This window comes from Protopterus annectens, chromosome 14.part0 (assembly GCF_019279795.1).
Source record: "Protopterus annectens isolate FY-2018-M chromosome 14.part0, PAN1.0, whole genome shotgun sequence".
Lineage (NCBI taxonomy): Eukaryota > Metazoa > Chordata > Ceratodontiformes > Protopteridae > Protopterus > Protopterus annectens.
In genome coordinates this window covers 987,948,473-987,962,085 of record NC_056748.1, presented here as the reverse complement: position 1 = coordinate 987,962,085, position 13,613 = coordinate 987,948,473, and the positions used below count along the sequence as shown (strand labels likewise).

The 13,613-nt window shown below is 42.9% G+C and overlaps 1 protein-coding gene across 1 annotated transcript in view; it reads left to right on the top strand.

Moving 5' to 3' along the window:
* Positions 1-305: 305 nt before the first annotated feature.
* The window catches only part of WDFY4 (WDFY family member 4), a 4,454,583-nt gene continuing 4,441,275 nt past the window's right edge, over positions 306-13,613 (top strand). The window contains exons 1-2 of the mRNA XM_044055648.1: positions 306-317; positions 984-1,112. Of these exons, the coding sequence (XP_043911583.1) occupies positions 306-317; positions 984-1,112 (141 nt within the window). The remainder of the gene's footprint in view (positions 318-983; positions 1,113-13,613) is intronic.

Sequence of the window (13,613 nt, the reverse complement as noted above, 5' to 3'; positions counted from 1 at the left end):
GCGTGTTGTCCATCTTCACCTTCATTCTTACATCCCACCCTCTTTCCCCCAGCCATTTTTACTCCTGGAAAATTGAGTTGATACAATTGGATATTATTATTTTCTGCACTTCTTTATTGCTGTCTGAATTATTAAACTGCCTTTATTTTTTTTTATTACTCTTATTACAACTGCAGACAAGATCTGGGGAGATTTCCTAGTGCATACTGGGATAGAGTTTAGCCACGAGCTAGTGGAAGACCTTGAGCTTGTATATAAAGGCTGAGATGGATCTGAGGATCGGATCCGAACTGATCCTGGTAAGAATGAAGGCAAAGGTGGACAACACACACAGAACATTATGGTGAGTACATAACTTTTTTTCATATCCTTGCAGGTCACATTTTTAGGTTGTTCTCCCTCTTTTTAATTTGTATACCAAACATTTGCATAAGCTGCAACAAAACATTTGTCTTATCCTTTCTAAGATAATTGACTCATCTCTGAGTAGCAACTGGTTTTGAGAGTTATGGAATTAGCCTCAGTAACTCAGATATTTTTCTCAGTCCAGGTTGTGATTCCCTCTTCATAAAATGTCTGTGATCTGTAGTCTACCAGACAGTGCCACTATAAACTTAGCATACTGATCCAACTTAACAGGATCTGGAACACTATCCATAGAGAGAGACTGAGAAACTAATACTATATCAGCTTTTAACTTATTGTATAGAGCACCAGGATATCATTCTTAATGTTTCATTTTGCTACCCATTTATAAAAAATATGTGCACTGTAATGTGACCATGGTTTGCAGTCTGTGTTAACAGGACTGCTTTGTCAACAGTGGTAGGGTTTTGACTAGTAATTGAAAAAGTCAGTACTATCCAAAAAATGTACCCTTATAACTGTGTTTGGATAAGTGACTTAAGAATGGTATAGTTTTTTCTGTTTGCTAAATCAGCTCACTAAAGTACAGCATTATATCCTTGTGTCTGTTTGTCTAGGTACAGCTAACGACATACCTCACCAGGCTGCTTCTGAAGTGTCTTTATCATTTCTCTGCCTTTCCAGCTGGAGGGAAAGACATATCACAAGGAAACAATGTTGTAACATTTCAAGAAGTATTCACTCAGGTCAGTCAAGACTTTGGTTTCTTTCTTTTTTATTTGTTCTTGAGTAATTTCTTATCCAAATGGTGCTGTGTACTGTAATATAGAACTGCCATAGACAACAATACCTGGATTTATACTGTTAGGTTACAGTTTTATATTAAAAAAAAATATATATATATATATATATATATATATATATATATATATATATATATATAGATCCACTTCAGTAGATTGAACTTTAACTAGTTCGAACCACATATGGCCGAGACCATATGTTCAAACTCATAAAAGTTCGAACACTGAAGTAAAAATGCATAAAACAAAAAAAACCACAAAACTAAATGTCTATAGCAGGGAGGCACCTCCCACACCCTCCTTACTTAAATATACCAACTCCGAGATCGCACTACATTGCGGAAATGGGAAATCTTCCCTTTCCGCTCTGTACAGAGGTCTCCAGTCAGAGCGAACTTTTACAAGTTCGAACATATGGTCTCGGCCATATGTGGTTCGAACATATAAACATTTGATCTACTTGAAGGGGACCCATATATATATATATATATATATATATATGTGTATATCTGTATATATATATATATCTATATATATATATATATATATCTATATATATATATATATATATATATATATATATATATATATATATATATATATATATATATATGGTAACAAAACAAGCTTATTTTGCTTAAATGTATGACACTTGAACATGCAGCTGTATTTATCTTGCTGTAGAAGATCCTTATCAGGGCAGACTGCTCCACAGATTTTTCTGATATTTGAGTCATAGAAACTTTGGCTTGCCAGGTTAGCATATATGTATATTACTACACATTTATGCAGAGAATCAAGACAACTTGCTTATAATTTTAAGTTCTTACAGGCAGAATAATTCCATGACTGCAGTTCAAACATAATAAACCGAGAACAGCACATTGAAAAATGCACCAGGTTGTTATAAAAAGATAAAATTATTTTCTATATTAAGCATCAAAATTAGTCCAGAAGGCTTCTGCCTATTGTTCTCGTTTCTTTCTATTCTTTCAGTAGTCATAGATTCAATGCTGGCAAACTTGTTACAGTATTTACAATTCTGGCCTCTGGACTAGCCTTGCTGATTGAAAGTTTGAAGAACATTTAGTTAATTCCAAGCCTGTTCTTTATGACAAGGATGGGCAGGTATTAGTAATTATGAGAAAAAAGTATATGCTTCTGCAGCTCTGATTTTCAGAATTTTGAATTGTCAGGCTGACATGTTAAAGTTTGTTGTGACTAATTGTGAACGTACGAGGAATATTTTGTCTGCAGTTTCTTCTTGGGAAGAAAAATCTGCATTAAATAATTTAGTTTCTTCCATTGTACGTGTCACAACACATTGTTTAGTATGACTAAGTTTATACTTCTTCCAGGGTTATGGTCACTGATACTGTTTTGAGGAGGTTTGCCTGGCTGTGTTCTCAGAACCTCTCAGGTGATGTTAAAAATGAGATTTTAAATTTTCCTTTGAATTGATTTCCCTGCTGCAGAGGTTATCAAAAATGTGATGAAAGGGGAAAATTGATACAGGGAATATCTAAGATTTCACAGCCTTCCTTTTCCAAATTTTCTAAGGGAGTTTCTTACCCCTCATCCATTTCTGTCAAAAAACAAAATAACCAGTTTCAACATATAATGCAAGTAAACAGACATTTAAGAAGAAATGGCAGGAGGTTCCAAAAATGATCAAAAACCCTCACAAAACTGAGAACAGTCCAACAAGTCACAATGACTATGGAAGGAACTGTTTTCACCCCTCCTACCTTGACAATCCCTTTTCCCTTCCAGAAAGTCCATTTCATTCTTCATCAACATGTGGGTACCGGATCCAACCTCAGATCTGACTCGGCTGCATACACTAGACTTCTTATCCAACTCTTGAGCTTCTCCCTGTACCCATAATGCCCCAGTCAGACAAGAATACCTCCGATATCGTTGGTTGCCATCTTGCATGGACATGGATCCTGCTCAAAGAGGTACCTTTGATTTATTAAACTGACTCGTGAGTAACAATTATTTGAAAAACTTTTCTCTAACTTCTAATAATCGTCCATCTACGATTTGTCGAGTTTTTGGGTTTTGTCTACTGTTAGGTCATCTACTTTCTTTTTCTACCATCTGGTAGTTTTCTGATGTACCGTTGTTGGTACTAGTTCTTCCTCTACACCTTTTTCTGCTCTGTAGAGGGTATTCTGTTTACTATTGTTGGTAGTTTGCTAATCTGAAAAAAAGAAATTGGTGCCTTTTTCTTGTTATTGTACTATTTTTCAAGCTATGGCTGCGAAACCATCTGGCTTTAAAAACTAGCTTTAAAAAGTGCACTATTTGTGGACACAAGATTCTTAATTCTGATGCCCACAGGGAGTGCATGTACTGGCTTGGAGTGGCGCACCTTAATACCATCTGCTTTATTTGTACTGGATTAATTCTTGAGCACTTTCTGACAGGCTAATAAGTTAGTCCTCAAGAGGTTGTTGCCTCCCTCTTCATCTTCTTCTTGGCTTTTACCCCCCCTAAAATAAACCAACAAAATTTTCTTCAGAGACTGAGGAGTCTCATAAGAGAGCCCCCACCCATTCTCCAAAATCATCTTCAACTTTAACCACGGCTTCTTCGAAGCTGCCACAAACAGTTCAGAAAATACTGAATCTGACTTCATCGGATCCTCAAAAAAAGCACTCGGATCTGACTGTTACACTAAAAGACTGTCCTTGAATCCGCCCACCCTGGTTCACAGTTGAACAAGTATCTCCTCAACTTCATTCCCTGTTTCTCTAAACAAGACCGAGGAGATAGTCAAGGCCGCAACCAGCTACATCGTCTATAAGGTCCTGCAGAAGTTTTTATGAGGTAGATGTGGATAGGATGATGAGGAAATTCCTCAGAACTCAGATGGAAGTTATTCGGGTTCCATCTCCCATTGGATCCTTTGGACTTCCATCCACTTCTGCTGTGGTTCATAGGTAGGTTCTAGGCTATTGGCCCTAGGGCCTATACAAGCTTAGCCAAACAGGTACTCTGGCTTTCGCCACCCAGGAAAATTATTTTCCTGTGCCCCTGTCAAGCAGAGCCACAGAAGTGATCCCCGGGGTGAATTTCCTATTACCCATCTGATCAAGATTTTTCTTGAAGAGTGCTAATGAGGACCTCTGTTTCACATAGATAGGTAATCTATTCCACAGAATGGGAAGTCTCTGGGATAGGAATATGTCCCTCCAGCATGTTCTGTTTATTGTGGTGACAAGGTTTAGGTCCCTAGAGCGTATAGTTTGGAGGGGTTGGGATTTCCTTAAGTGGAGCATGGCCAACAGCTCTGGGTTTGTATGTTAGGCAGAGATTGCCTCTGAGTAGGAGATATGCAACAGAGTAAAGCTGGAGTTTTTTGAGATGGTCTGCTTAGGGCATCTGTTTGAGGCCAGTAATTCTCTTTGTGAGGTATTTCTGCGGCCTTTCCAGTTGTTGTAGATGTCTTGTGAGGTACATACCAAAAGGGGAATTGTACTCTATAATGGGTTTAATGAGTGATGAGTAGAGGGGAACAATGACCGCTTTTTTCTGGATGAGAAACCCTTTGTGATGAGGTGTGCCATTTAGAAGGATTTCGTGACAACTGTGACGATGTGATTATCAAAGGAGAGACTACTGTCCACCTGTGTCCCAAGGTCTCTTATCACACTTTCAGTGTTAAGTATACTACCACCTATGTGGTAGTTCATGGGTACAAAGTTTTTACCAAAAGGGATGACAATGCACTTTTTTGCTTTGAGCTTGAGGCCATGGCTTTGACACCAGGTATCTATCTCAGTGAGGCCCTTTTGTAGGATGTCCACATCGTTAGGAGTTTCAATTATGGCTCCTATTTTGCAGTCATCTGTGAGCTTAGTTAGCCAAAGACCTTCTGTGTTGGCCTGTACTTCAGAGAAGTAGATACCAAACAGGAGAGGACCCAGGACTGAACCCTGTGGTACTCCACTTGTCACTGGTCTGAAATCTGATTTGGAGTCTGCTACTTTCACAGTTTGGGTTCTGTCAGTAAGCCAGTTGGCAACCCTTCTTGTGACATAGGGATTTATACCTAGTTTAGTGAGTTTATCTGTAATTCCAGAGTGGGGGATGGTGTCGAACGCCTTGACGAGATCTAGATAGGCTGTGTGAACCACCTTACCCTCATCTATGGCTTTGGTGACTGCTTCAAAAAAGTCTAGCAGGTTTAGGAGACATGGTCTGCCTTTTACAAACCAGAACTGTGTGGGGTCCAGAGTTTGGAGATCTCCAATGTCTTTGTTTATGAGTTCCATGATGATACGTTCCATGACCTTGCAGACCAGGCTTGTCAAGCTAATGGGGCGGTAGTTCTTGGTGTCTGTCTTGGCTCCTCCTTTGTGGAGTGCGATAACTGTTGCAGTGCGCCATTCAATTGGCACAAAGCATGAGGTGAGGCTATGACTGAACATGGTACTTAGGTGGGGTGCCAGTTCATTCTGTAGTTCGTGTAGAAGGCAGCCTGGGATGTTGTCAGGTCCCATGGATGCTGTGTTCTTGGCTTTGGAGAGTGAGGTTTTTACCTGTGCAGCCGTGATTACAGGAACTTTGCATTCTTCTGGTATAGAGATGGGCCCTTTAAGGGTTGAGAGGGGGGTAAAGTTAGCACTGAACCTGTCTGCCAGGATGTTGGCAGTATCAGTTGGTTCTGTATATTTAGTGCCATTGTGCTGTAACTCAGAGCAGATCTGAGTGTTGCCATTGAGATTCTTGACATAGCTATAGAATACTTTGTGGTTGTCTTTAGAATCAGTGGCAATTTTGTTTTCGTAACTAGCCTTGGAGGATTTTATAAGGGATCTCAGCTTCTTACTGAGGATGATCAGGGAGTTCCTCCAATTATGGGATTGTACTCTTTTTTGCAATAGTTTCTTTCTTCTGTTGTAGATTTTTTTTATGGCAGAAGACCACCAGATTGGCTTCCTTTTTTTGGAGGATAACATCTTGGTTCTGTTAGGGATAGCACAATCTATGCAGTCGTGTAAGTGCTTATAAAGTGCATTTGTGTAGGATTCAGCAGTCGTACCCCTATTGTCCATCTGCATGGGTGTCATGAAGTTTGTCATTTCTGTCTTCAGAAGCGTGAAGTTGGCTTTGGAGAAATTTGTTACGGTTGTTTTCCTAATTGGGGGTGGGGGGGGTGGGAGCGGGATGTGGGTGTCTAGGGTGATTAGCTTGTGGTCGGATCTGACCAACGAGGAATTGACCTCTGGTGTGGAACACCGGTCACCCATGTTGATGATGACCAGGTCTAGAATATTGCTGTCCCTGGTGGGGGTGTGGATAAGTTAATCCAAGGCGTTGGAATTGATGAATTCCAGAAAACGTTGAGTAAAAGAGTTGGTGCATGAGTAGTTTTCCCAATTAATGGTGGGGTAGCTGAAATCACCCATTATTAGGGTGTTGAGTTGTACCCTAATATTTTCCAGTGTATCAAGAAAAGAGGAGTGGGAATCCTGGGGCATGATGGGAGGGGGGGTCTGTAGCAAGCTACAATCTGGTTTGCAGTCTTGCCCAGAGTTGGTTGAACTTGGATAATCTCAGATGCATTATGCTGAGCAGCTAGCTTGCGGATATCCTTAATGAATATGGACACGCCTCCACCTTTAGTGTTTCGGTCCAGGTTAGGTGGCCGAAAGGTGTGGTATGAATTATAGCGTAGTATTGCAGGGGTGCTCTCTGGATCTTTGAACCAGGTCTCTGTCACTGCACAGATCGATGTTTTCCATTTTAAGGAGTGCCTCGTGTGAGTGCATTTTGAGGTTTAGACTTCTAGCATAGAGTAGCATTACCCTCAGATTGTGCTTGCTTGTACCTCTTATGGTGGTGAATTTGTCATTTGAACCGTAGCTAAAAAGGCACTATAGTGGTGGCAAGAGCCTTTGCAAGTATCTGGAATCCCAAGGCCGACAGGTGCAGGCCATCTCTGGCAAAGCATCATAGTCTGTTGATCATGTCATCCCAGGCTTACAGATACTGGATTCCCTTAGAATGACACCAGAAGCTTAGCCAATTGTTGAAGTCAATCATTTTGTCCTTGTACTGTGGTATCATTCTGGGTGATGGCAGTATGCTGCTCAGGGCTAAGGTCATACCTGCCTGGACTACAAGATCAGACAGCTCCCCCATGTCTCTTTTCATGTAGTCCAGTGAGGTACGTCTCAGGTCATTCACACCAACATGGACAATGATAGAGTCATATTTGTAATTGTTGCAGAGTGACCTGAGTGCGTGCTATATGTGGCGGATCCTGGCACCCAACAGGCAGCTGACAGTAACTTTCTCCTTGTTTAGCCTGGTGAATGGAACATCAGTGTGCCTGACTATGAGTCACCTATGACTAGAGTGTTGGGAACGTTATGACTTATGGGCTGTAGTTGAGTGACACACAGAGTATGTGGGCTATGTGTCATTTGGTTTGTGTTCGGGAATGGAGGTTGCTTGCATTTCTGCTTAGGAGGTCTCGGTTGTTTGGGCAGATTTTTATTGAGATCCTCCGCGAATTTAGTCCTGTGTTTTGTGCTTCTGTGTGTGTGTTTTGGTAGTGTAGGCTTTGAGGGATTATGTGATGAGTGTGGTGTGGTGCAAGTGTTTACCTTCTCCTTTTGACTGTCTAGTCCAGTCTTCAGTGAAGAGAGCTTTGCTTCCCGTTTGGCTATATAAGTGCATCACTCACAGGTCGTAGTGTTGGGTGGTAGGAGGAGGGGGTTGTCTGTGTACATGAGGCAATTGCTGCATTACTCCAAGATGCCCAGCTTCATCAGGTAGACAGGAGAAAACACCGGGAGCTGACCTTTAGACATGCCTGGATAGGTGCTTATTTATTAAGTGCTAGAAACTGTTTTCCTCTAGACAAGTGAGGAAAGTTGAGTGCTGTAGTAATTTGTAACTTATTTAGCGTTTACGAGTTCTGAACAAGTGCTGAGCTCAAAGATACATATTTGAGTGCTAAAACTAAAACGGCTAGTTGCAAGGGAATATTTGAAGATTCGGCTTTATGGCACCAAGAATAGTTTAACCCTAGTTAAGCAGGGGTGGGGGCTCAGGAGCTTACAAACAGTCCTGGATACAGCAAATCTGTATCTGGACTAGACTTGTTACAGGAAAGGAGGGAAACAAGCTTAGAATTTTTATTCAGTAAAGTGGAAATGGAGAAAGGTGGAACAGAAGTTAATTCAAGGTTAAGAATCTGAGTGGTTGGCCTTCACAAATGTTCTCTTATTAGATTGAATGAACTAATGACACTAGACTGGGAGAAGTGTCACAGATCAAATATACAGTACAAGCGGGCAACTGCAAAGCCACCAAGCATAAGAACACTACAACACTAGGGAGGGTGGATGGAAAACTATTACAGCTCCTAGCTGTAGCCACTAAATGAACTATTACAGCTCCACTAAATGAAAGTTTTAAACAGATCAAGGAGCAAGCAGACTCTAGAGAATGCTTTTAACTGCAAACAGACTAGACTAGAACACAGAATCCTCAAAAAATCAAAAATGCACAGAAAAGCTCGGATAGAGCACTCACAAACAGAAAATACAACTCTCAGTATGAAAAAGCAGTTTACAGTTAATTAATTCAGTAAACATGCAATTAGAGTAATGAAACAGTATCTAGCAATGAAAAATACAGTTACAACAGTATAAAACAGTGCATAAATGCAATGAAACAGTAAAAAAAGCTTTATAACAGTGCAAAATGTAGTAGAGTAACTGTATAGCACAATTATAAACGTTTCAGAAGTGCAGTTCAGTGAAATAAGTGTAAGAAATAACTTATCCTGCTCTTGGAATCTTAAGGTATTAAGGTATAGTGATTTATTTTTCTCCAGTCTGTCCCATGTTTTCGAAGCACTTAGATCCGAGAGCCCTGAGAGTGTCTGTCAGACCTGAAGATAACTAGGTCTTTGATTCCAATGGCCTTACTAACAGGTTTTGCTCCTATTCCCTTGGATCGAGGTGAGTGTCAGAGCCAGAGCATCTGTGCCAGATATGGGGGGCTGGGTTCCACTCATGTTATGAGAGCTGTCCTTGCCCCTTGGAGCCTTGGTACTGGATAGCTGGGGTCTGCCTCCCTCCTTGAGGCATGGATCCAGACAGGGTCGGGATTTGGTTGATTTGGAGGTCTCTGCTTTATTGCAGCCTGACATGGCTTCTCAGGGTCTGTCTGCCTTTGAGGTAGTGAAGGGGGATTTCTCTCGACCAAGAGATGAAATTACTCTTTCATCCATGGATCCAACATCTCTTCCCTCTTTGGGTTCTATCATCCTATCAGGCCTACTCCACAGGGATATCTGGTACTGTCCAGCAGCCAGATAGTCTCAGAGAAACTTCCCGTCTCTTTGGCTACCTCTCCAGATCATCCCACCAAAGAGGGTTCCCTGTAAGAAAATGTGCAAAAGGAGACACAGACTCCCATATGGAATCTCTAACCGAAGATATCGACTTTGATGAAGTGGAAGGGTCCTCCAGATCTCAGTGGATGATGTCTCCTTCAGAGACATCCTAGAGATCCTTAAACAAAAAGGTGAATGCTCCTCCGATACTCCCTTCCCAGAGGAGTAATTTTCTCTGGAAGCTTTTAGTTCTGGCCCATCTACATCTTGGGTGACTCGCTTAATATTTAATCTCTCACCAGGCATGGAAGGAACTGGACTCTGTTGAACAAATTCCCTAACAACCAGACAAAATTTTGGCACCATCAAAGAACGACTCCATGGGAGCAAAGGAGTCCCTTTTGATGTTATGGTTGTTCCAGCAGCCATAAAAAAGGATCTAGCGGAGCAGAGCTCCTTTGTCCATCCCACCAGTAGAGACTCTAGGGCTTTGGACAGGTTTGGAAAGCACATATTTGCTTTAGCGACCTTTGCCTTGAGGTCCCTGAATTATTTAGCGCACTTCAGAATACTGCAGTGGGATTTGACCAAGAAACTCACCAAATCCATCTGAGTCCATGTCTGCAGAGGACTCCAAGAGGTCCTCTTCACAGCTGACCACTCTATTATCCATTTCCAATGTCTCCATGGAGTTAATATCCCATGCTGCAGAGGGTACCTCACGGGCTGCTGGTTCAGGCATAGCTGTTAGGAGACATGCCTGGATGCAGTTATGTGACTTTGCTGAGCCCTTCAAGTCTTCTTTCATCAGTGCTCCCTTTGATGGAACATCTTTGTTTGACCCTTCTGTGAACGAAATGCTTTCGCAGAGTGAACAGGACAGAAAGACCCTGTCTGCTGTAGAATTTGCTTTTATACCCCTCAGCAATCCTTTTCTTGGTTTCAAAGAGGAGGCAAGAAAATTTGGTTCTGTAAGGATTTATCCAGGATTCATGTGAGAACAACTCCTCCAGGGGTGGGGGGTTTCAAATGGAAGGCGCCGTCTTCGTGGCAGAGGATGCCTAAAAAAACAGGGTTTCCAAAATTCTTTTTGAATAGACACTTTCAGTGTTCCTGAAGGGTTGCCCCACTGCCCACCTCTGGAGGCAGTCAGGGCACACTTGGCATTGTACCCAGACACCTGGGATTCTATAACAAAAGAATCTAAAGTTGCTGTTTTAATTTGGTCTTCAACCTGTGGGACACTGATCTGGGATGGATCTCACTCGGCCGCATTTTCCAAGCATCCGATCCACGCTCCTCCCCTACCCATAATACTCCTGTCTCCTTCCTCCCCTCAGATCTCATTTGCCACAAGTATGTCTAGCAACATGGTCCATGCTCCAGGCTTTTTTGGTAAGTGAATTTGCTCTTTAATTCCATTTTTTCAATCTTTTCTATTTCCCTTTCCAACCCTTCACCTTTCCTTACCACTTGCACTCAGGCATCGGTATTTAGTTGTTATAAAAAAAAAAAAAAAAAAAAAAAAATACTTATTCAGGTTCCCCTGTGTGAGTGCTTGTGGGTTCTCTCTCCATTTCCTATGGCTGAGACACCCAAACCAGGGTTCAGGAAGTGCACACAGTGTTGACCATAAGCTTTCCCCCGCAGGTGGCCACACACACTGCATAGTTTGCTTAGGGGTCCAGCACCTCGATTCCTCCTGTTCGATCTGCGTGTGGTTCAGTCCCCACACATTGATCGACAGGAATAATAAAGTGATCCTTAAGGGCCTCCTCCTACTGTGGAGGCCCAAGGTTCTTCTGTGGCTTCTTCTGCCCGCCTCTGGGACTTATCCTCCCACCAAGATGACCGGGGACGGGGAGAAGCGCAAACACAGGGACCAGGATAGGCAGAGGAAGCAGTCCTCCAACCGCTCTTCCTCTGACGATCTGCCTGCAAAATCTCACCTGGATCCTAGCTCGGGTTCCCCCAGGCTTCGTTCACCTTGCTTCTCCCTGGAGCTGGAGGTGTCTCGGGGCAGTTTCCCAGTGTCGGCTTCCCCTCACCGCCTGTATAGGCCGGTGTTAGTGGCCTCTTCCTCCAGGTCCACGTGCAGCCTCTCCAAAACCAAGGTGGACAGGATGATGCTGAGATTCATCCGCACTCAGATTCAGATGGGAGTCTTGCCTGCCGTCTGCCCCTCTCTGGCTGGGGACATGCAGTCTGCTTTTATCCCAGTCACTCTTTGTCTGATCCGACCTCTGGCTTTGGAGTCTTTGTGTCCAAGGCTCCTTCGCATCGAGGGTTCATCGCCAATGGTACCCGGTACCTCAGTGCTGAACAGTGCCTTGAGCGGGTCGGCTCTAACCAGCTTGAAGCTGATCTGCTCTCTTATCTGTAGCCACGGCACTGAAACCGAAAGGGTGGTATCAGCTCCAAGTTTTTCAGAGCTGGGCCGTCCACTCAGAGTCTCGGTGCCTGGAGATTCAGCTCCGGCTTCCCCATTCACTCAGAGGATCAGTGATGTGGCCATGTTCCCAGCCCCAGCGGTTTGTTCTTCTGCTTTTGACGTGGTGGAGAGGGTCCTCTTGGTTCCATTGAGACCCTTGACGCTTTAATCTTCAGAGTCCGTCCTATCTCCCTCTGTGTCTGGTCCGGATTCCACCATCCTGGCCACTCATAGACAGCCTGCTGCCTCTCCGCCCCCAGGGATATCCCCCATGGGAACAGCTTGACGTGTGAGTCCTCCCCAGAGACCCCCGCCCCCCCCGCGGAGGTCCCTCGAAAACACACATGTAAAAGGAGACACTTAGACTCCCTGCCAGAGTCTCTTATAGAGGACACCGACTTGGAGGAAGGGGAGGGTTCCCTCAGTCACCTACAGATGATGTCTCCTTTGAAGGCATCTTGGAGATCCTTCCTCGCCGTGGGGGGTGGTCTGCCCAAAAACCCAACCCTGAAGAGTCAGTGTTCCTGGAGACATTTGGCTCAGGACTCTCTGTTTCCTGGGTGCCCCCACCTGTGGATCCCCTGACAACTAACTGCCAACAAAAAACCATTGGACCTCCTCTTACTAAGTCTTAATATCAGAAGCATAACCAATAAAACCCATGACCTACACGCCAACATAGCATTTTATTCCTCAGACATACTCATTCTAACTGAAACCTGGCTCAAACCTCACAATAAAAGTGAAGAAATACTACCTACAGGTTATAACATACTTCGTATGGATAGGCTATCTAAGAAAGGCGGCGGTGTTGCTCTAATGTTCAAATACCAACTTCCAGTTCCTCAACAAATTAGCCCCCCAAATTGGAAATGAAGAAATCCTACATGCTTACCTCAGACTGACCACAAATAAAACAATCAACATCATCGGATGCTACTTCCCATCTGGTCAAAATACCTTGCCCCTTAAAAATCTCCTCAGTTGGGCTATCCATTCCCTTCCACAAGAAACCTTAATTTTAGGTGGTTTTAATATCGACTGGCTATCCTTTAACAATAACCAACCATCCCACCACCTAAACCTTCTCAGTTTCTCCCAACTTATACAGTCATCCACCCAGATTAATAAAAGCTCTAACAATCAACTCTCGATTGGATATTGGTCAATAAATCCCCTCAGTCATACCTAGCTGGTTGTCTACAAGGCAGCCTCAGTGACCATACCCCAACTTTCCTTCTAAAACGCCACTTAAATAATACTAAACCCATTATCTTTAGACAAATATGTAACAAAAATAGCTTTAACCCTCTCACTTTTACCTCATCGCTTAAAACCTGTAACTGGTCACCACTAAAGTACATCAGTCTGGATGAAGCTGTACAGTTCTTCAATAGTACCTTCTTAAACATCCTAAATTCTCATGTCCCCATAAGAAATGCCTGGGTTAAGGCACAGTACTCCCCCTGGCTACAAAAAAGCACCAGGTCAAAAATGAAATGCAGGGACAAAGCCTGGGAGCATTGGTGCTCTACAAAAACCCAGTTTAACTAGACAGTCATTCCTAGAATGATGAAATAAGGTGAAAAAGCAAATAAAAGAAGGTAAGACAAAATGCTATCAATCTGCCCATAACTCTTAACATCAC